At 39.2% G+C, this 24,173-nt stretch overlaps 2 protein-coding genes across 3 annotated transcripts in view; one reads left to right on the top strand and one right to left on the bottom strand.

Annotated features, from left to right (window-relative positions):
* The first annotated feature begins 6,229 nt into the window (after positions 1-6,229).
* Positions 6,230-7,601, top strand: LOC109400706 (dnaJ homolog subfamily B member 13). The gene is made up of 5 exons (XM_019673199.3): positions 6,230-6,377; positions 6,438-6,562; positions 6,620-6,743; positions 6,801-7,387; positions 7,469-7,601. The coding sequence occupies exons 1-5, from the start codon at positions 6,310-6,312 to the stop codon at positions 7,549-7,551; spliced, it is 987 nt and encodes a 328-aa protein (XP_019528744.3). The 5' UTR covers positions 6,230-6,309; the 3' UTR covers positions 7,552-7,601.
* LOC109400734 (ADP-ribose glycohydrolase OARD1) overlaps positions 7,554-24,173 on the bottom strand; it is a 50,991-nt gene continuing 34,371 nt past the window's right edge. Inside the window, exons 1-3 of one of the 2 annotated variants that reach the window (XM_029878973.2) lie at positions 21,639-21,893; positions 7,835-8,137; positions 7,554-7,774 (exon numbers count right to left, since the gene is read on the bottom strand). In XM_029878973.2, the coding sequence (XP_029734833.2) occupies positions 7,625-7,774; positions 7,835-8,128 (444 nt within the window). In that variant the 5' untranslated portion in view covers positions 8,129-8,137; positions 21,639-21,893 and the 3' untranslated portion in view covers positions 7,554-7,624. Of the gene's footprint in view, positions 7,775-7,834; positions 8,138-21,638; positions 21,894-24,173 lie in introns of those variants that run through there. The other variant, XM_019673228.3, reaches the window with a different exon arrangement.

The raw sequence follows: 24,173 nt of genomic DNA, 5'->3' as shown, positions 1-24,173 counted from the left end.
TCCATTATGAGTTACCGTTCACCGATGTCCAAGTATCCGGGTCCATTTGAGCCATTGGCTCAGAAGAGGGTCAGTGTCAGCTGCTCTCAGGGGGAAAGAGCAATTGACGAAAGTGCCGGGGCTGGGATCGAACCTATGACCATCTGCTTACGATGCAAACGTGTAGCCACTACGCCACGGGCCCTGGCATCATTGTTTTTCCTTTGAACATATTTAAGTCGAGTCAAATGCTTTTCAAAGACCAATGTAATAATCATAAATGCCCCCATTCCTTTCATTCGCTGCACTCAATCCTGAGTAATAGCACTTTAACGAACAACATTCTAATATGAACCATTTTACTAGAAGCGCTCTAACTTCAAGTAAAGTTATCAAATCGAGCCCAGATATGTACCATCAATAGCCAACTAGCTGAGCAACTAGCAGTTAAAATTTGAGAAGTTTTAGTGTATTTTATAAAAAGTTACAGCTTGTTCAATTTTTTTTCAATATTAATTAAAAGTTGCATGGTCATGCAAACTTTGAACTAGCGCCGCCCAGCGACAGAATTTTAAAACAATTGGCTATTCAACTGAGAGGTCTTGCTTGATCAACCAAACAATATTGCCGAAGGTACCATTTTTCTATGTAATCGGGATTCTTAGATATATCTATCTATCTATCTATATATATAAAAATGCAGTGGCATACGTGGGACCGCGCATAACTCGCAAACGAAATGTCCGATTTGGGTCATCTTTGTTTTGTTCTGTTAGTTTTCACCCAAGGAAGGTTTATGAGCCAAAAAACATTGAAAAATTAAGAGTTTTTGAAAATTGGGGTTTCAGACACTTTGAACGGGGACTTGGACTTGGCTAGGGACTTGAAACGTCAAAAAACGCAGTAGGCAAGACAAAGTTTGCCGGGTACTGCTAGTATATATATAAAAATGCAGTGGCATACGTGGGACCGCGCATAACTCGCGAACGGAACGTCCGATTTGGTTCATCTTTGTTTTGTTCTGTTAGTTTTCACCCAAGGAAGGTTTATGAACCGAAAAACATATAGAAATATTGAGATTTTTGAATATCGATCATCCATACATTTTGACTGAGGATTTGGTCTTGGTTAGAAACTTGAAACGTCAAAAAACGCAGTAGGCAAGACAAAGTTTGCCGGGTACAGCTAGTATGAAATATAAAATATATTTGGTCTCTAGCGCCGCCTAGTGGTGGAATTTTGAAATATACGGCCCATCATCCGTTAATTCTTAACCAGCCAAACAATTTTGCCAAAGACACCATCTCTCTAAGATCCTGAGACATATGGTATGAAAACTCAATCAGTATTATGTCTGTTTGTCTATGACAAAAATCACAGACAAAAACATAAAACTAGCGAAATTTCCATACCTTATATCTCAGCACCCTGTCCAACTAACATTTTAAGCGCTATAAGCTTCAGTAATTTGCTTTATGTTGTGTAACTATCGAATTGAAGCATTCAAAGCTGAATAAAAGGGAAGCTTATCAAATATAAATCATAAGCTAATACACGGCTGCAAAATAAGCACCGTACAGCTACCAAACTCGATTTTCAGAAATCAATCACTTGTCACTGGGGCTGCCTTAACTGCACTCTATTCCAACTTCGGGAGATTTTCCGGAAGATGTGAAAACTTGATCAAATCGAATAGGAGTCTCCACTAGCAAAACAGCTGTTACTATACAGTAAAATTCGTAATACTGACAAACCCACAAAGCAGTAACGTTTTGAAGGCCGTAATGCGATCTCATTACAGCTAGAAGCTGTAATGAAGAAACTGTTGGTATATCAAGGGGCCAGACACGTACAATTATTGGCTTAATGCATCGTAGCAAACTCTGCGGCCAATTTTTTTCGATAAACAATGTTTGTTTTTTTGATTCATCTGTCACAGCCTTGATTTCAGCGAGTACGATTACTTTTATGATAATACATTAACATACATTAATACATTAATATACCGCAAATATACTAATATACTTCTAATCAGGGCTCAAAATTTTCGAGCAGACGAATTGAAGTTCACCGTGCGGCAATTTTCATTCACTTGCCTGCATATTCATATTCAGCTGCTCGATACTCGTTTGTCAACTGAATGAAAGTTAATGAATATTTGTAAACATCTTACAAAGTGTTAAATTACTGATAAAATATTAATGTTTCGATTACATTTAATTTAACAGATCTTTTTCCACTTGATTGTTGTGGAGTGTTTTTGGAAGGAATCGTAGCCATAAACGTAGGTAATTATGTAGATGTTTCTCGATCGGCTTCATATTCAATGACTACGAATTGACTGACTGTGTGAAGAGGGAGAGCGAAAATGAATTTGTTTGTTTTGAATATTCAGTGCAGAATCATTCAAACTCGTGATGTTTTCAGTCAATGACTATGAAAATTTTGCACCCTGTTTCTAATACACTCATTATGCTAATACGTGTCTAGCCCCTTGTGGTATACCAACACGGCTTGTCAGATGTCAAAACAAACTTTAAGCGGGATATATAGCTACTATACAAATATTTTACAGCTATCCATCTCTGTGCTGTGAAATTATTTGGATTGCTTTTATTGCACTTCAATTCAATGCCGGAAGATTTGCCCGCAAATGTGCAAATCGAGTAAGAGTTCCAGCCAATACAACAGCTTCTTTTATACAGTACGTTTTGTAATGTTGCCAAATACACATAACAGCAGCGCTTCGTAGTTGTTTAAAGAACACTGTTTCAGCTAGAAGCTGTGACGAAGAACCTGTTGGTGCAACCACACAGCTTGTTCACTGTAAACATTATTGCGTTTGACGTTTCACAAGTTTTTGCAGCAAGATGAAGTTGGGTAAGGTTTCTTGTGGCACAATTATGAAGCCTTGTCTAGAGTAAAACAAAACGGGCTATTTTCTATGATATTTATATATAGCAGTGTGACGGAGATCGGGAGTTCGATTCCAAGTAGCGGCTAGTACTTTAATTATTCAGTTTAAAAGCGATAGTTGCAGTTCCACATATATTGCGTCACGGTATCCATAACCTAATCATATTTATCGATCAATTTGGAGATGTCGTATAACTATTATTTAACAACTGTGAAAAGGCTGAAAAGCGCCTTCTCAAGATGTTATTCAGTTAGTGGTTACATAGAGCCGAGAAAAGAGCTATGACTTGGTGACATAGGAGCTGCTCGCACAGCATACACATGTAGATTAAGTTCGCCAGATTCAATGGTATAGGGGTATAGGGCTCGCATAGAAGCTTCCGTCCAAATGTACAACACAGTAACTCAGCATCAAGCCGTATTGAGGACGCTTCGTTGACGTTTACATTCACAATAAATGTTAATTGGCTACTGGTGATGTGCCGTTTGATTCAAAGTTCTACCTCTAGGCGGCGCTAGAGAGATAACACACTTTGTATTCCATATATCTTAGTATCCTGAGAAAGATGGTGTCTTCAGCAAAGTTGGTCGGTAGATTAAGGGTTCTCAGTTGATCAGTGGATTAATTCGAGATTCTGCCACTAGGCGTTGCTAGTGGCGGTGCAGGGAATCGTTAAGAAAGCTCCAGATATTCTCAGCGAAATTCTTCTAAGAATTCGTTTGGGAATTTCTTCCAGACCTACTGTTGTAAATCCTTTCAGAAAATCATAGGAAAATTCTCCAGAGATTCATTTAATTGAAAGTTTCTCAAAGGTTACTTTGCAGAATTTCTCCATTACGTAGGAATTCTTTGGGGTCTCTAGTTAGCCTAGTGGTTAACGCTATGGATCGCTAATCCGGAGACGGCGTGTTCGATTCCCGTTTCGGTCGGGAAAATATTCTCGGCTCCCAGGGCATAGTGTATCGTTGTATACACACAATACACAAATTCATGCAATGACAGGCAAAGAAAGCCCTTCAGTTAATAACTGTGGAAGTGCTCAAAGAACACAAAGTTGAAGCGAGGCCGGCAAAGTTCCAGTGGGAACGTAGAGTCATGAAGAAGAAGAAGAAGAAGAAGAAGCACGGACAGAAATGTTGTCTGCTCGATATAACTTTTCTCATAGTTCTATTAAGCTTCAAAGATATTCTTAGTATAATAGCTTCAAATGGTTGTTTCACAATGATATGATGTTTGCACCAGGCATATATTTTGTTTGTATCAACGTCATTGAAGATCAACCATATTATGCCTATACCAAGAATATTTGTCATTACTTGAATCTTCTTGGCTGTTGTCTGTTAATTCAGTAATTTGTTCATCATGGCGGCGGTTGTTGTAAGCGACAACTTCAATTCTGTGAAATTATTTTGAAATTTTTGGGTATGTATAAATCAAAAGCTTTACTTTATAAATGTGTTTAAAGGAATTTCGATTTCAGTCAACGGGAATGATATTGCATAGCCGCAAATTGAGGGTGAAGAAATTGAAGCTCTCCTGCCTCCACGACGTCTAGCAAACAAAGCCATTTCAGTAGTCAATGAATCGCCTCGGACTTGGATAATCATCATAGGCCTGTAAAGTACTGATAACCGTAATATTATTTAAACTATAATTTTATCCTCGCGTTTTTCTCATATATAAAACTTTCAAAAAATAATTTTTTTCTAAATAAATAAAAATAATAAATAATGATTTTAGCAATAAAAAAACAAATTTGTCGATTCTCAGTGCTTAAACCAACAATCCAATACAGTTAGTTCAACCCTCCGTTTGAGGTTTAATTTAAGCATAAACATGCTTGTATCCATCATGAGAATAAATGAACTGCCAAATCATCAACCATAAATATTGTTGATGTAAGCATAATATAGTTGAATGAACCATATTTCTAGCTCTAATCAAATCTTCAATTCTGGTTAATTCAAGCTTCAATTATTCTTCAATCTATTGTATTATGCGTGATACAATCTCAAAAAAGGATTATATAAAAGTCAGTGCACAAGTATGCTTGTTTAGAACCGTAATATGTTTGACATGACTTTATATTTTTCTCCGTGAGAAGCGATTCTTTGGCGGAACTTCTGCAGGGATTTCCTAAAGAACTTCTTAATGGAATCGTTTGAGAATTTATTATTAAATACCTTCAGATATTTATACGAGAATGTATTTATCTCCTGGAATTCGTTGAGAAACCATTTTTGGGAAATTCCTTTAATGATTCTTCCAGGAATTCTGCGATTAATTCTTTCAGTCCTTCATTGGAAAATTAATACAAGGAATTCCACCGAGAATTTCTCCAGAAATTTAATTAGAAGTTTAAGGAATTATTTGGAAAATTTCTTAAGTAATTTGCAGAATAATTCTTCATTAGTCTCTTGGCGGATCGACTGAGAAGTTTACTGCAGGAATTAAACGGCTACGCAGTCTTCAATACGGAAAACGAAGTTTATTGTTTGCCCGACGTTTCGACACTGGGGTTTTGTGTCATCTTCAGGGGTAACTAATACCCCTGAAGATGACACAAAACCCCAGTGTCGAAACATCGGGCAAACAATAAACTTCGTTTTCCGTATTGAAGACTGCTTAGCCGTTTAATTCCTGCAGCATTCTTCATTAGATTTGTTTAGAAATTCATCCAAGAGTTCTTTCGTCTATTAGTGATTCGTCGGGGAAAACCTCATGACATTACTCATTTAAAAAATAATAGAAATTTCTACAAAAAAATCTTCAAGGAATTAATCCAGTCAGTTTATTACGAAATTCATCCAATGGTTCGATCAGGATTACCTCAACTTATTCTGCAAATTATTTTGATATTTTTCGAATTATTTCTCCAGGGAATCCCAGAAGAACTCTTAAGGGAGTGCATCGGCAGTTTTTCAAGTTTTCCAACAAGAATTTCTGCTGGGATTTGTTGAAGTATTTTTAGATATTTCTTCTTGTGATTTTTGAGATAATTTCCCCATGGTCTTTTGATAACTTCCCCAGAGATTCAAGAAATTCTATGCAGAATTGCTCCAGACATTCCTTGATGACCTTATTTAGAAATTCTATCGGAAATTCGCCGAAGTATTTAATCGTGAATTTCTTTAGAGATTCTGTGAGGAATTTCGCCATATATCCTAAGGAATTGACCAAAGGAGTTTTTGGAGATTTTTTCCAGAAATTCCTCAAGGAATTCAAACAAGAATTTAATTGGACAATTTTCCAACTTATTTTAGCGAAAGTTTCTGTGGGGACTACTTTGGGAATTCGGTCGCTGACTTCAAGCTTTGGACATTCTAAGCCTTCTTACATGATAGGTAGAATAATCTAGTTAGCCTACACTAAATTATTCTCAACACAACTTTACAATTTGTCATAGCAAAGCAATGGGCTTCGATTATTACGCCATTTTGGATATCCCTCGTAGTGCTTCCGATACGGAAATCCGACTGGCGTAGGTCCATTTCTCCCCCAATTGGGACGTTTCCCTAAAAGTATCGTAAACTCTTTCTAGATACCGGAAGTGGGCCGTCCGTTGTCATCCGAAGAATGATTTCCACGATGTACCGGAAATTCCACTTCCTTCGATGTCCCTACCCCATTACTGGGAACTGCTGAATGAAGCCTTTGATGTTCTTTGTGAGTATTCTTGGGAAAGTTGGGTAACCAATCGGTTTTGAATAAGCCTCCTTACAGCAAATCCATTGCGAAAACGAATATATGACGTATATAGAGAGGAAGGATTGAAAAAGGGCGTCGTAACTCCGACCGGATTTGTTCAGCCCTATGTATTCTCAAACGATTGCATGAAGATCTACAAGTTAGGAAGTTCTTTTTAAAATAAATAGTTCTTGGTAAAAATAGCATATTTTTGCAGAGATTTCTTCGCCACCTATTCACCGTACGGAGATCTTATCGACGCCGTCACAAATCCCCCACCGCTCTGCCAAAACGATGCCAGCCTTGTCCGGACCAAAGCTCCAGACATCGAACAGTTCGTTGATTTGGAACTGTCGGAAATCTACCACGGTGCGATCAAAAAGATGAAAATAACCCGTGAAGAATTCATCGACGAGGCTCAAGTGCGAACGAAAATCGTGGAGGAAACACTGACCGTTCCGATTCCGGCGGGCGTTCCATCCGGTGCCAGAATTCGCTTCGAAGGCGCAGGTAACTGTAGTCCGCAAAGCTTCCCGTCGGACATTGTGTTCGTGGTGCGAGAACGGCCCCACGAGAGGTATCGCAGGGAGGGGGCGGATCTGCACGTGGAAGTTCCGATTACCCTCAAGGATGCGCTGGTTGGATTTCCATTGGAGTTGATCGGCGTCGATGGGACATGGCTTCTGGTACAAATTGTGGACGTTGTGCATCCAGGGTATGAGAAGGTTTTGAAAGGGGAAGGATTGCCGATACCCGATGCAGACGGGCCAGTGAAGAGAGGTGATATGCATATAACTTTTACAAGTAAGTAACAAATTCAAACACTAAATATACAAAAACAAAACATTTGTGTCTACCGACATTTCAAGATTTGTCTCTTTTTAGCTTCTTTTCCTGACTTTATTCCAAAAGACCTCCGGGGCAAATTTCGGGTATTATTCGAAGAACTTTATCAAGAACAGTTGTAAAATTCAATGGCTGTCGCATTTAATCACTAGCAAGGAACACCACTAATAAATCATGCAAGTATGACATATAAGCTTATTTTGGAACAAAATTATACACCACAATATCTACATCTTTTTCTTGCCCAAAAGTAGAATTGAGAATACCTTTTACTTTCGACCATTCAAGTCCATCGATTCCGCATCCTATGCGAGGAATTGCCAACTTTTTTGCACCGTTCTCATCCTAAAAATATCAAAAGCAATGATTATCTTTTAAAAAAAAACCTTCTAGATAGAGTCCTACCATATGTTTCCGCATCGCCTCCAGTGATTTGGTCAGATCATCGTACGTAGGTTTATCCATCGAACCCCGCTTGGTAACCAGGTAATACACGAAACGTTCGCCATCCTTGAGAACCGCTACGCCCCCCACGGCCACCTTTTGGGCCTTGAGTTCATCGACCTGTTTGAACACCTGCTTGAACTTGACGGCAATGCCACCGCCCATTTTGAGGTCGGCGGCGACACAGTGCGCTAGCGAGTGATCCTTCGGGGCGGCAAACAGATCGCCTTCGGTTTCTCGAACACATTCCGCCATCTTGGAAGCCTGAGAACAAAGATAAATAGAAATAGAGCGGTTAAGTCAGTATGAAGGAAGCCAACAGCATCAACAACTTCTGTTGCATGTGCCCAAGCAGGCATACACCTACATTTATTTGCTCAACATCACATTAAGGCAAGACATAATCAACAATAGTACACCACAATAATTGGTTTGTGGCTGCCGTTCTCCATCCTCGGTCACGCCCGATGCTCGCCAAGTCACGCTCCACCTGATCCGCCCATCGTGCTCTCTGCGCTTTTTGTGCCAACCGGATCTGTTGCGAACATGAACATTGCAGGATTGTTGTCCGGCATTCTTGCAACTTGTCCTGCCCATCGTATCCTTTCAGCTTTGGCCACTTTCTGGATGCTCACGTTATTGTCAACCGTCAGTAAGGACCCGAAGTAGACGAATTCCTTTACCATCTCGAAGGTATCTCCGTCTATCGTAACATTACCACCCAGACGGAGCCGGTCGTGTTCGGTTCCGCCTACCAGCATGTATGTACTTTGTTTTTGCAGCATTCACGATCAGTCCGACCTTTGCTGCTTCGCGATTCAGGCTGGTGTACAGCTCTGCCACCGCTCCAAATGTTCTGGCGATAATGTCCATGTCGTCCATCATTGCTTTAATCAGTCTAGTCAGCTTCCCAGGAAAGCCGTTTTCGTCCATGATTCTCCATAGCTCTGCGCGGTTGATACTGTCGTATGCCGCCTTGGAGTCGATGAACAGGTGATGCGTTGGGACCCGGTATTCACGAAATTTCTGAAGGATTTGCCGTACGGTGAAGATCTGGCCCGTTGTAGACCGACCGTCGATGAAGCCGGCTTGATAACTTCCCACAAACTCAATCGTTTTAGTCATGTCCGTCCTTCAAGAGGCCTCCGTCATTATCCCTGCCTATTTCGGCTCGCGGCACGAAGCCGTTACGGGATGCGTTGAGCTTCTGGTAGAACTTCCGTGTTTCATAGGGACAGCTCTGCAGTTCCATTTATTTTTTATTTTTTCATTTATTTATTTTGTAGGCACTCTGTGCACTTAGGCCTCTACTGTGCCGATTACCATAGTTTATCTATATCTTTTGTAAGCTCCTACATTTTGATACAGAGTCTATTTTTAGTCCTATTGACATTTGCTTGTGTCTCTATATCTACCGTCCTCGCAGTAGGTAGAAGAGAGATCTCATGCCATACTTGTCGCTACTGTTGTGCTACAGCAGCGTGTGGTTCCAATAGGTACGTTTCCATCCATGTCCATTGTGTGCGCCGCGGGTTCGTTTTGCCGTGAATCGTGTATCAGGCTTGTTGCCGTCAAAGATGGTCAGTAGTCTATTTTACGAAACGACAACAGTGTTGATATTGATATTAACACTCACGGGCTTGGGCGCAACCTCCTGTCAAATTTTCATTCATGAAATGAGCGATCAGCTGATCCGAAACGTCTCGTAAAATGGCTCGTTGCCTCAGTCACCATCCAATGCTGACGGACAGTGGCGTAGCAAGGGGGGTGCACCGGGCCCCCGAATTCAGGGGCCTCCAAATCAAGGAAAGTTTCTAACACTAGTTTGAATAAAGTTCTTTAAATAACGAAAGTTGCCTATAAGTATAAGTTCAACACTTCGCAGAACTGCTGATAGGTATGCGAAGGCCCCTTCATGATCATCAAAAGTTTTTATTTTGGTATGTGACACACAGATGGCCCCAGAATTTCAAGAAAAATGTGTTGAATTAAAATTGAATTTTACGAAATTCAGTACCGATATGGAAGTAAAATGTATGAGCATTGTGGTAACATCCCTGATATCCTAATAACAGGACCAAAAATAGTTGTTGACTTAGCTTAAGGTAGCAGCAAATCAGGGGCCGCATTTATGAAAATTATGATCTGAACACATGTCAAGTCAAAACCGTAATAACAATAGTTTGTCGATTTTTTTATGCTTTCGCATGAAAATAAGTGCAATCAATCGGGAATATGTATTACGATTTATCTAGCAGTTACTTCAAAGACTTCTACAAAAATTCCTCTAAGATTTACTACAGAACTTTTTTCATGGATTGCTTCAGGAATTCGTCTAAGCATTGATTTTGGAATACTTGAATTGATTCCTTCAGGAACACCTCCAAGAATTTCTTCAGGAATTTCTTCAAAAATATGTCAAGGAATCCTTCAAATATTCCTTTTTGCGAATTCCTTCAAGCATTCCTTCAGGAATCGGATCCCTTCATAAAGTCCTTCAAGCCATAAGCTGAATTACTGAAGGCTGAAATAACAAAAGGCTGAAACACAAAAGGCTGAAATTACAAAAGGCTGAATGCATCAAAAGGCTGAAATAACATGAGGCTGAAATAGTGATTCGCATAGTTTTCAAATGCACCAGCCCAAAGACTAACCTCAAACAACTCAAACAAACAGACGTATAACTCTAAATGGAAATAATTACATACATACACTAATTTTACACTAATTTTACATACATACACTAATTTTACGGTCTCCTTAAATATTTGCTTGTTGGTCCATTACCCAGCCGTGGCACTCGCATTGGTTTTGCTTGAGCTTGATGTTTGACCGTCCTATCGTCCCCTAGTTCACGTTTGGCCAAATTAAACCATTTTGGGGGAACATGCCTCAGTTACTTTGTCCTGTATCGGAAAGTTTTACGACTGGTCATAATCCTAAGCATTATTAAATGCCTACATTACTAAGACAGAACTTCTCAAAAGAATAGCATATATTTTAAAGAAGGGAAATCTGATGATATTGTTAGTAGCCGTAATGACAACAGTCTCCAAAACAACATGACTCGAAATAATAGAAAGAAGGGAAATTTAACTATATAAATATTATTAGTACCTTTTTGTGTTCGTTGGTAGGCATGGAGGCTTACTAAGCTCAGTTTCAAAGCAAACTGTAAGTAACTGTTAATCGGATATCTTTGCTGTAAAAGGGTTACGCGTTCGATTCGCGTTTGGGTCAAGAACTTTTCATTGTTTCAGGCAAAAATTTTCTTGACTCCCTTTAGCATTGAGTATCTTCGTGCCTGTTACACGATAGACCAATCTGAGAAGCAGGCTTTATCTCAGTAAAAAAAGAAAGAAATGCTGTAATTTACATATAAATTTTCGTATTTTCAGCCTTTTCAATTTTCAGCTTTTTGTAATTTCAGCCTTATGCTACAGTTTCTTAATGTAAGCCTTTTGTATTCAACCTTTTGTGCAATCAGCCTTTCGAAATTCAGCCATATGTTACCATCCCCTTTAACGAATCCTTCAGAGGAACCTTAAGGAATTTCTTCAAGGATTCTTTTAGAGACTTCTCCAAGAAGGAATCTTGCAGAAGTTCCGCATGGAAAATATATTTGATGTACAGTCAGGTCTTTTTTTACGCGGTTTTCATTTACGCGGCCGCGGAATTTCGGAATAATTCTTGTAGAAATGCTTGCAGGAATTTTTGGAGGAATTTTTAAAGGAATCCTCGTAGAATCTTCTCTAAGATGCATTCGGAAAGAATCATTGAGTTGATTTTGGAAATATCTTTGATCACATTCTTGACGGATCACTACAGTACTATGAAGTAATAGTAGAAGTACTTGAAATACTATGAGGAATTACGTAAAATAAAGGCTTCTTGAAGAAATTATGAAAGTAAAGGGATTTTTGGAAGAATTAATTACGAGATGCCTAGATTATTTTTCAAAGAAATCAATTGCATAAACCCCAAAGAATCCCTCTCAAATTCGTTGATGCAAATCAAAAAACAATTTTCAAAAGAATTCTTATAGATTTCCGTGGAGAAATTAATGCTGGAAGCCTTGGGGGAATTTCTTTAACACCCCCTGAGGATATTTGTGCAGGAATCCTTTGGGGATGAATGCGTTCACCCTTGTTATAGGATTATCTGAAGGAAAACTTTGAGAAATCACTCAAACAATCTTTGTAACATAACTTGAAAAAATCCTTGGAGAAAAAGATTAAGTCTTCACTGGAATTTCTTAAAGGATTCATGAATTCATGATTCTGGGAAATTTGCTCAAGGGATTATGTGAGGTAGCCCAAAAGGAATCGCTTGTTGAAATCTTTATAAAAAACTCTTTATCAAATTATTTGAAATACATGTTACTGAGGAAATTGCTTCAGAAACACTTGGAGGAGTTCGGAAGAATTCCCGAGCAATTGGTGTAGCAACTTTCGAAGCAAATCTTGGAGGAATTTCTAAAGAAGTCCTTGAAATCATTCCTAGATCTTGTACCGACTTTTCGAACCCTCTAAGCAGAATACCCTCTATGAATGAGTGTAATCAGTTTCGTACCTTTTAATTCCGCCCTATGTTGCTTATCCTTTGACAGATACGCGTATTTCGACTACCACTTGTAATCTTCCTCAGTGTCAGTTATCCACTGAAGAAGTCATCGCATTCACCCCGCTTTTATATTGAAATCCTTCCGCTAATATTGTTACCTAAAAACTACCTACACCTTTTTTACCTATATAAAAGTACCTAGTATGTAGCTTATTTTGGTACCTATGTATTCCTATCACGTGCACTGCGCTTAGGTATGAATTTAAATAAACGTGACTGACCGTTTCCCTGATCCTTGTTAAGAAGTAATGCCGCCCTTTCTTTGTGGATTTCTAAACTTTCCGCTACGTCAAGTTTCCAAGATGAAGATACATTTCGCAGGATACTAATGTTATCCTTTGTCAACAGGTGTTCATCTTGGAAAACATGTTCTGCCACTTTCGATTTAAATTCATACGCTAAACCCTTTTCTAACTCTTTACCCGCTTTCTTAACCTCTGCAATATGTTCTTTGAATCGAATTTCAAGCGTTCTTTTCGTTTGTCCTATGTAGATTTTATTGCAATGTGGACACGTTATCTTGTAAACTCCCGCTTTGTTTAAATCACTTACTTTATCTTTTGTTGATCCTAATAATGACTTAAGTTGACAGTTCCTGCTACTGAAAACTAAATCTATACCCAAGTTTCTGAATTTTGATTTTAATGGTTTCGTAATATTATCATCAAAGTTTACCGCAACCCTTTTTAACTCATCTTGTTCAGTAGCAAGAGTTGTCATGCTTTTTCTAAATAAATCCCTCTTTTTCTTATCGATAATAGCCTTAACTGTACTATCGTTATATCCATTGAGCCTAGCCGTTTCAAAAATATAGTCCATTTCCTTTTGTTTGCCTATATCACTTAAAGGAAGAGTATGCATCCTGTGAATCATATGATGGAAAGCTGCCATTTTGTGCTGATAAGAATGATTAGAAGTTCTGGGAATAACCCTCATTGTATTCGTTGGTTTCCTATAAATTTCGAATACAAAGTTGGACGATTCCCTGACAATTAGAAGATCCAAGAACGACAATTTACTATCCTTCTCTTCTTCATGGGTAAATTTAATATCTTTATGAATGCCATTGATTGCTCCAAGTATCTCTGGCAAACTCTCTTTCTTGATGATGCTAAAAACATCATCAACGTACCTCCACCAACGCTTAGGTAACAAATCTTTCTTTTTTAAAATACTCTCAAGATTTGCCATGAATAATTCGCTCAGAAAAGGAGACAATGGATTACCCATTGGTGCTCCTTTTGTTTGTTTGTAAAAATTCCCTCGGAAACTGAAATAGTTTTCTTCCATGCAAAGTCGTGTCAATTTAATATAGCTACGAACTTTGTTTTTCCAATTCGACTCCTCATACTGGCTAAGAAGCCAATCCTCCAAAAGATTTATAGCTTCTTTTACCGGCACACTTGGGAATAAAGCAGTGACGTCAAACGAAACCATGATTTCATCGTCTTGAATATCACCAGAGGCTTGCAGTTGACTTGCAAACTCCTGAGTATTATTCACCGAACGACTCTCAAAAGCTTTTGGCATGGATTGGAATTCTTTCACCAGCCATTTTGCAAGTTTATGGGTAGGGGACCCTTCCGCTGAAATAATCTCTCTCATTTCGTTGCCCGGTTTATGTATTTTTGGTAGACCTTTGATTCTTGGCAGAACTGGATTTGATACTTTGATACGACTAGTGTTATCCCCAATGATTGCCTTACATTCCTTAATCGTTTTATCTACATGTCTCACCATTCCAGGGAGTGGATCGACCCTCAACTGTCTATAGGGGCCAGTAGTTATTTTTTCGTTCATTTTGTTATCATAATCCTCTTTGTCCAAAATAACTACTGCATTCCCCTTATCCGCTTTTACATAATATACCTCTTTTTCTTTAAGCTCTCTCAAAATCTTTACCTCCTTGCTGTTTCCTCTCTTTACTTGACCTCGGTTAACCTCTAGTACCTCTTCTGTAATATTTCTTGCCGTTTCTTGTAACTGTGCGGGTATTGTATGTGTGATGGCAGTCTCAACATCAATGATGGCCTGCTCCACATCTGGTTTAGTAGTAACCGCATATGCTAATCCCTTGTTGAGAAGCGTCAATTGTTCTTCTGAGAACTGCTGCGTCGAACGATTAACCACAAAACCCTCAATGGAGTGTACCTTCGGAGATGCTTTAACTACTATATTTTGTGTGTTACTCTTATTTTTCAAATTTTGGATCTTTTTCATATGGATATCCTTCTTTCTACGTGCCTCACATTCCTCTGCTTCTTTAACCTTGGTAAGAAAAAGAGGAAATTCCCAAGTATATTCTTTTGCCAACTTTAAATGTAAATTATAACATTGTAACGTCAGCAAATCCAATTTTGAGTAAAGCTTCTTGATACTAGATTTAATAAACTCAGATTCCATCTTCTTTATAATACCTTGTAATAATCCATTGTCTCCTTTTCTGAGCGAATTATTCATGGCAAATCTTGAGAGTATTTTAAAAAAGAAAGATTTGTTACCTAAGCGTTGGTGGAGGTACGTTGATGATGTTTTTAGCATCATCAAGAAAGAGAGTTTGCCAGAGATACTTGGAGCAATCAATGGCATTCATAAAGATATTAAATTTACCCATGAAGAAGAGAAGGATAGTAAATTGTCGTTCTTGGATCTTCTAATTGTCAGGGAATCGTCCAACTTTGTATTCGAAATTTATAGGAAACCAACGAATACAATGAGGGTTATTCCCAGAACTTCTAATCATTCTTATCAGCACAAAATGGCAGCTTTCCATCATATGATTCACAGGATGCATACTCTTCCTTTAAGTGATATAGGCAAACAAAAGGAAATGGACTATATTTTTGAAACGGCTAGGCTCAATGGATATAACGATAGTACAGTTAAGGCTATTATCGATAAGAAAAAGAGGGATTTATTTAGAAAAAGCATGACAACTCTTGCTACTGAACAAGATGAGTTAAAAAGGGTTGCGGTAAACTTTGATGATAATATTACGAAACCATTAAAATCAAAATTCAGAAACTTGGGTATAGATTTAGTTTTCAGTAGCAGGAACTGTCAACTTAAGTCATTATTAGGATCAACAAAAGATAAAGTAAGTGATTTAAACAAAGCGGGAGTTTACAAGATAACGTGTCCACATTGCAATAAAATCTACATAGGACAAACGAAAAGAACGCTTGAAATTCGATTCAAAGAACATATTGCAGAGGTTAAGAAAGCGGGTAAAGAGTTAGAAAAGGGTTTAGCGTATGAATTTAAATCGAAAGTGGCAGAACATGTTTTCCAAGATGAACACCTGTTGACAAAGGATAACATTAGTATCCTGCGAAATGTATCTTCATCTTGGAAACTTGACGTAGCGGAAAGTTTAGAAATCCACAAAGAAAGGGCGGCATTACTTCTTAACAAGGATCAGGGAAACGGTCAGTCACGTTTATTTAAATTCATACCTAAGCGCAGTGCACGTGATAGGAATACATAGGTACCAAAATAAGCTACATACTAGGTACTTTTATATAGGTAAAAAAGGTGTAGGTAGTTTTTAGGTAACAATATTAGCGGAAGGATTTCAATATAAAAGCGGGGTGAATGCGATGACTTCTTCAGTGGATAACTGACACTGAGGAAGATTACAAGTGGTAGTCGAAATACGCGTATCTGTCAAAGGATAAGCAACATAGGGCGGAATTAAAAGGTACGAAACTGATTACACTCATTCATCATTCCTAGATTTATCGTAAAAAATATCGAAGGAAAAGTTCTTGGAGTTTCTCATTTGGAACAAATGCTTGATGAAATCGTTAGAAAAAAAGTCTTAGAAGCTTCGTGTTGATAATCCGGACGAAACTGGTGTTATCGCTAGTAAAGAAGGAAACCATGGAAGAATATCTAAAGAATTTATCGAAAGAATTCCGGTAAAAAAATTCTAGCATTTTTTTTTATTAGAATTTTCATTCGGGAATTTCTTTTGGATCTTTTTCGGTAATTACTTTGGACATCCGTGCATATCTTTAAAAAAAATCTGATTCATGCAACCTTCGCAGAGGTTCCTAACAAAACCTTTAAAGAAATTCCAAATGATTTTTTTCAAGAAATATTTGAGAAATCTTTGGAAAAAATCCCGTAGGAAATCTTGAAGCGATTCCTGAAGAATTGGATTGGAAGATTGAATTTTAAACTTTAATTAATCACTTAAAAGATGCTTCTAGACATTCTTAAAGAATTCTTGAAGAAAGTGGCAAAACAGTCTTAGGAGGAGTCCTTTGAGAAACTTCCTATGAAATTATTTGATTTTATCTTGTCAAATCAGGTATCTGTTCCTTTGAAGAATCGGCCCTTGATCCTCAACCTGCGGTTCTTCAGTAGATCGGCGAGTATGCGGGTGCTCCCAATTATGTTGAGATTAGTGCTGAAAATTTCATTTCGTCATATCTAAAATCAACCACATACACCTCATTTTAGAAGCTGAACCTGAGAATATGGTGCACCCGATTCTTTTTTGCACGGGTCTGGTTTTTGCTATAACTCAGTCAATTTTCAACCGATTCTCATGAAGTTTTGTGCACATGTAGGCACGATTAGTACTATCAGTGTACAAAATTTCGTGAGAATCGGTTGATAATTGACTGAGTTATCGCAAAAATCAGACCCGCGCAAAAAAAAAGAATCGGGTGTATATGAAAAACTTGTGCGGCAGTTCTGCAAGAAAGTCACGAAAAAACCACTATTTTTCGAATATTCAAGGTAAATGTCACAATACTGCTCTTGAAAAATGCCAAATGATATTGACCGTGAATATCATGGGCATTATTCGAAGGCATTCTGTGACACTTACCTCGAAAAATAGCGGTTTTTCCGTGACTTTCTTGCAGAACTGGTCTAGCCGCACAAGTTCTCCATATACCATATTCTCAGGTTCAGCTTCTAAAATGAGCTGTAGGTGGTTGAATTTAGATATGACGAAAAGAAATTTTCAGCACTGGTTGAGAGATCATTGGGAGCAGTTCAACGTTCCGAGTTTCCAATCGCAAGTCCTTTTTGTTCGCTGGGGTCTCTGTTCGTATTATTCTGTAGCAGATTTTCCACTGCAATGTTTTTACAGCTGTCGCGCAGGGCCGAACACCAACCCCTACTTTCCGCAGGGCCATAGTGAACAGTTGAGCTAAAGTCCTTCCCGGGCACTCGGACGTTGATCAGCAGCCCCTAACATGGGGATCAGTCGTTGTTAGGAGCCGCTCCTCCTGGATAATAGACGCTCAGGTTTGCAGACACAAACCCCCCTCCTTCCTTGTCAGTCTACGACCAAAGTTCCCACCGTGGATTCCGATCTTCCGTAAGGTTGCTTTGCCCGCATCTCGGCTAGTGCCACGCAGGGATAGGGATAGGAGTTTCTGGGCAGAGGCTTATGGATCGCAATGGGATCTGAACTACGCAAAACATCCAGCCTTTATCATGTCACCGATAGGTATGTGTAAATTCGCCATAAAAGAAATAAGTTTATTCAAAGTCTTCTGCTACTAAGGGGCATGTTGTAAGAATTCCGGACAACGACACTTGCTGAGTAAGGTATGATAAACAAATTCTGTAACACGGGCATTGATAATTTCAGGTCAACTCCACCTCAACATAAGCGTAATATTGTTTTTAATCCAAAGTGTTTTGGATCGTAGCACTGGGTTTGACTAACTGCCGAATATCATGTAGGTACAATTCGAATTTCGATCCCGTACGGTACCGTCGTCGCCGCAGTCATGCTCGTGCGCACTTCCATCCCCTCGAGCTCCATTGATGGATAGGTGGCCCATCTGCTATCCACGTCTATCCAAACAGACAGCAGCGAGCAATAAACTGCTGACTGAGCTGCTATCAAATTTGTAGTGCTCGCTCCTGCTCACCGATGTCGATGTGCACCATCGTGCTGGCCCAGCAAATAAAACGTAAACAAACGGGTACACGTGGTTGTGGATGGCCTCCGCACACTGATGCGCTATTAGAACGATATCGCATCGGCCAACGAGCAACCTGTTGTTATAGATATGTGGGGAGAAGCGATATAACCGGGTAAAACGGCCTACTTTAGTTTTTATATGTTTACAGATATGTGATGGCATCTCTGTAGTTAGTATTGTTATATTTTAATTGTTATATGTACAGGTTTTGCTGGAGAGGGTCAAGTTTAAGGTTACACAATATGTAAACACTGAACAGCCTCTAACTATTCGTTTTTTAAAAATTTTAACAACTATTAGTATGATACCTGCAGTAGACAATCTGAACCTTATAAATGTAAAAAAAAATCTTCCAAACATGAATCAATAATATCGTTCTAAAAGCCGAAACGTCAATAAAATCTGGTGAACCATTTGAAGAAAAGTTTTGTCGAGGGCTGGAAATCTCGATCATAAAGATAACTAATAATAATAATAATAACTGGATTTTTGAAGCTTACATATTTTGTTTTTCCTATTTTATTTATCCGATCGACTTTTTAAGAAGCAGTATATTTAATTTCACAGATATGCCAAGGGCGAAACTACCGGGGTGCCGAGGGTGCCAGACACCATCTAGAAATGTATGTAGTGCACCCCCTGGGCCAAATTCGTAGTTTCGCTCATGAGATATGCATGGAACATCATATTCGAGGATAACTTTCTGAGCTTTCATATGATGTAACAGGTATCACTATGTTGATGGATTTCTCGAGCCTTTTCCTAGGTGGTGCATTAGACTGGGTCAACGTTGTATGGGAAAATCCATATTTGATCCTATCAGCTCGGAACAAAGTTTTTCCGATGCCTTTTATGGTCCTAAACATCTGTGCAAAATTTGGGAGTGATTAATTGCGTCCCCGCATTCCGCATTGCGTTTGAAATTTGTATGGAGTTTTATATGGGAAAACACACTTTTTTGCATTTTTCTCGTGAGAGGCCTCCAATTGTCTGGAACTTTGTAACTCACAATGTTAAAGTATAGCCCAGGGGATTCTGATAAACTTTGCCAAAAAGAGTAAGGTGCTAGAATGACTCTGAAAAAAGTTATTAATGTTCAAAGTTTGATATCTCCGCGCAACTGCTGAAAACCACTTTTTCTGCCAACACTGCTGATGCTTCAAAGGATCAATTCATCCTTGCTTTACTTTATGACATTTCAAGCAATCTCAAACCTCATTTAATCAACAAACAACAATCAAACCGTTGAGATTCAGTTCATTTTCTACTTCAATTATTTAAATATTAAATTCTTTTCTTTTTAGGATCTGCCTTTGGGGATTTTTTTCACAACTATGTTAGACGAGCACCGTAGTGACAATTTTGCTGAAAACGATGGCCACTTTATGAACAAATTATTTGAACCTGACCTGGGTCGTGAGCCAGTATAATGAAAGATATTTCGGTAGTTTTTGGCGACATGGATACTCCGGATTTACTCATGGAAGAAATTTTTTTAAAGCAATAATGCATTATTCAACGATTATTTTTGTATATTAAATATACGGCTTCTTTCTGTGGAATAACTAGTTTGTAACTCCCGTAATTTCCAATGATGTAATGGTTTCAACAGTTCTAAATGCTTGAACAAGTTTATCCATGGTTTTAAAAGGAAATGAGGTTTGCACAGGAGGAAACAACAGGAAAATTATGCAGCAGGTAATTCAACCAACAGGAAACTTTGGCAGCGATTTATAAATAATGCACGATCATTTGTCATTAGCAAATACTTGGAAGAGGAAGTTGGCGGATATTTTTCATACCGGCTTTCGAAGGAAGTCGAAGTATCATGGGGTTTACCCATTCATAAATTTCAAAAAGATTGTAGGGCTGGGCAGGTGAAATATATGGTATTACATTTTAACGACTAGAATAGATCATTTCATAGTCTCTCCGAATTAGCTTTTATGGCCCGTGGTCGGTTATGGCGGGACGGTTGGTCTGGGAGGTGTAAGTCTACGGTATATATGAATTTAAAAAAAATGTATGGATAAAAACCTACGATGAAGGAGGGGGTTTAAGATATTAAACTAAGTTTACGTGGTTTATGGACAGCGCATAAGCCTCTCACATGTTTTTTCACATCGAAACTCTCGCGAACTACCGCTACCACCTTGCAGGATAAAAGAAAGCAGATTTCGGAATTGCCCCTGGGGTCAACCGTTTCAAAACGCTTTTTATTTCTCTTGGTTTGCAAAGCTATGAAATCAGGTACGTCGCAAACCGGGCTTCAAGAACATTTATCCTCAAATCCGGACAACCCGCGGTAGTTCATTTGGTCAAAGCCTCAAAACGTCTTTCATAATATTTTGTTCAAATACGTCGCAAGCCAAGTTCAAATGAGTTGTTCACAAAGCGGCCATCGGTCGGGCAAAGATTGTTGCTACGGTGCTCCTCTAATAGTTCCGGAAGCATTTCCCAAAAGCAGACCCTAAAATAATAAAATTTTTTTGATTAAAAAATAATTGAAGATTGAATGGAAAATGAACTGAAACCATTCAGTTTGATTGTTATTTGTTGATGAAATGAGAGTTAGGGTTGCTGAAATGCCATAAACGTCATAAAGTAAAGCAAGGATGAATTGATCCTTTGAAGCACCAGCAGTGTTGGCAGAAAAAATGGTTTTCAACAGTCGCGCGGAGATATCAAACTTTGAACATTAATAACTTTTTTCAGAGTCATTCTAGCACTTTACTCTTTTTGGCAAAGTTTATCAGAACCCCCTGGGCTATACTTTAACATTGTGAGTTACAAAGTTCCAGACAATTGGAGGCCTCTCACGAGAAAAATGCAAAAAAGTGTGTTTTCCCATATAAAACTCCATACGAATTTAAAACGCAATGCGGAATACGGGGACGCAACCAATCGCGCCCAAATTTTGCACAGTTGTTTAGGACCATAAAAGGCATCGAAAAAACCTTGTTCCGAAAAAATGACCATGTTGACCCGGTCTAGTGGTGCATATCACCCCAATCCTCCTGCGTTGAACTTGTAAAATGTTTGTCGTCGCGTACACCTCAATTGGCCTTGTAGAGGCAGACGATGAAGAGTATGAATAATTCTTCGGACAATTCAAAAACGAACTTCGAATGAGTAAAGAACCCGTTTTGAAGAAAATTAATAACTTCCAGCTGCTCGCACGTACATACCTACATGAAACATGCGACTCATGCCAAAACCTTGCAGCACCACCAGTACAGGTCCCACAGGGTTTGACCTATATTCAGACCCAGCTCGGTATCGATTTCTCAATTAACTTCCTGCAGTTGGTTGGTTGTCTTCTCCGGTCTTGGAACATTTCCCGTGTCCGCTTAGAACATCTACCTCTTCGACTTGCGTTCGGAAAACCGCGAAAACGCGTCTCAGTAGGCGTGGTGCGTGCCTACCGCAGATTTACACGCGAATAAAGTGCTATTTTTAGGATTACACGATATTCGTACCTACGCGTTCGGCCTCACAACAGAAACATCGCGCACACAGCAGTGTGCTTTGCATTTTTCATAACCATAGAAACGGACGCTTGGTTGATGATTGCTAGCGGGTTGCCCTGCGGACGGACAACAGTCGTCTAGTAGGTACATCTTCGAGGTGGCCGGGTCACCTCTACGGTCGTCTGTTCTGTTGTGTAAACGAATTTGCCAGCAGGTCAGCCTACGGATTCGGCGAACAAATCCAAGCAAGCGAACCAGGCCAGTGGCAAACAGTGACCGTCGCGTCGTCGTTGTCGGCATCTGTGATCGTACGGTGAGTGTTGTAAAAGGGAAATTGTTATCACACAAATTATAGTTCATGCGTGTAGTAGAAGAATCTTTTTGATTGCCTTTGATTGAAGTGATACATTACATAACTGGAGAGGAATGCATCGTACAGTTGAAATAGTGTTTTATGATTACTAATGGGTAGTGATCATCATTATAGGTACTTGCTGAATATTATATCAAAAACAGCTGTAGTAGAAAGACTGATGGGAATGGGAAGAAAGGACCCACTTTTGATCGTAAATAAAGGGGAAGAAACTATGGAAAGACTGTATTGTGGCTTGCTTATGTGTGTCTGTATTTAAAGTGGATTGCAATTTTGGTCGCAACCTAATATAGTTTGAGAACCCCTGATTGTAAAAGCAGTTTCATGATATAGCAACAGTGTTGATGTTTATATCAATCGCTACGCGGACTACGCCTTCTCCTGTCAATTTTTTTTTTAACAAATCATCAGCTAAAGTTGTAAAATGGACTATACTCTAAAAACAAGATTTAACAACACGGTACCACAAAATGTTTGACCAGCTCTCAAATTCACCTTTTCTGATTGTACATGACTCTAAACTCAATTCTGAAGCTTTGACCCTCCCCGTTCTGGGAGGGGGTGGGCATTTATTTGAAATTTTGAAAAATCACAAAATTTCGTCGAAATCAAAAGTGGTGTTTTTTACTTTGCATTTATTTTTTTTTTATATTTTTTGGTGCTCTTGGTTTTTTTTTCATCTTTTTTTTTTCATGAAACTTGACTTATTTTGTGATAATTACCCAATTACCCATACAACACTTTTTTGTAGGAGTTGTCAATTTTTTACTAAAAGCATTTGAAAACAATATGTAAAAAAGTTTAAGTTTGAGCTTGAGCTTGATTGACCGCCCGTAGATGCTACTACAGTATTGCCAGACCAGCTACACTCACACAAGGAACCAATTGTGGGAAATACCGGCACACGACACCCAACAGGACACGCAGTGGACAGCCCAATCAGCGAGACGACGGAACGGAATCACCTTGGGACTAGCGCGGAGTGAAAGTAAAAACCGAACTACAGGACGTACGTGGTTGAAAGATGTTTATTGCGCGAAAGTATACATTGGAATGAAAATGTGTTGTCACTTCTTCTCTCTCGATCATTGTAGTTGGTAGCTCTGCAGCGCAGGGGCGGCGTAATGAAAAATGTCACCCCCATCAACACTGCCAACACTCCTCCTTGACATTTTTGCTCTATCCTTGATAAGTTCGCTCAGCTGTGCTGAACAAACCCATCTTTTCGGCGAATCTCTTCTGCTTCACTGCACATAAGGGTTTCGTCAGAATGTCCGCAGTCATATTTTCCGACGAGCAATGCTGCAAGACCACGACGGCTTTCTCCACCAAATCCCTCGTGTAGCATAGACGTGTGTCGATATGTTTCGACCTTCTTGATAGTCGCTCCTCCTTCACAAAATCGATACAACTCCTGTTGTCCTCCAGTATCACTGTTGGATCGCCTTGCTCCTCTCCAATTTCCTCCAGAAGACGCCTTAACCAGACCACCTCCTTGCACGCTTCTGATAACGCGAAATACTCAGCCTCCATGCTTGACAACGAAACACTTGTCTGCTTTCGGCTTGCCCAGCATACAGTCGCCTCTCCCAGCTGGAACAGGTATCCGGTGTTCGATTTTCGATCGGCAGTATCGCCGCTCCAGTCAGCGTCGCTGTACCCTATCAACGTCATTGGTCCATCTCTTCTTGTTGCCAGTCGCAGCTTGTAGTTGCTTGTTTTCAGGAGGTACCGAACAACTCGCTTGAGTTCAGTCCAGTCAACCTCGGTGGGACAGCTAACTTGGCGGCTTAAGATTGAAACGCTTACAGCAGCGTCTGGGCGAGTATTCACCGTCACGTACAGGAGTGCTCCCACAAGACTGTGGTAGCTCCGATTGT

The sequence above is a fragment of the Aedes albopictus genome, chromosome 2 (genome assembly GCF_035046485.1).
Source record: "Aedes albopictus strain Foshan chromosome 2, AalbF5, whole genome shotgun sequence".
Lineage (NCBI taxonomy): Eukaryota > Metazoa > Arthropoda > Insecta > Diptera > Culicidae > Aedes > Aedes albopictus.
The sequence above is the reverse complement of the archived record's forward strand: the minus strand, read 5'-3'. Positions and strand labels throughout refer to the sequence as shown.

What these genes read in the sequence shown, in the direction of transcription:
- LOC109400706 (XM_019673199.3), top strand. Translation starts at nt 6,310, where the DNA reads ATGGGCTTCGATTATTACGCCATTTTGGATATCCCTCGTAGTGCTTCC. An exon ending in GATACGGAAATCCGACTGGC is followed by an intron (nt 6,378 to 6,437) that starts GTAGGTCCATTT and finishes AACTCTTTCTAG; the next exon opens with ATACCGGAAGTGGGCCGTCC. An exon ending in TGAAGCCTTTGATGTTCTTT is followed by an intron (nt 6,563 to 6,619) that starts GTGAGTATTCTT and finishes GCCTCCTTACAG; the next exon opens with CAAATCCATTGCGAAAACGA.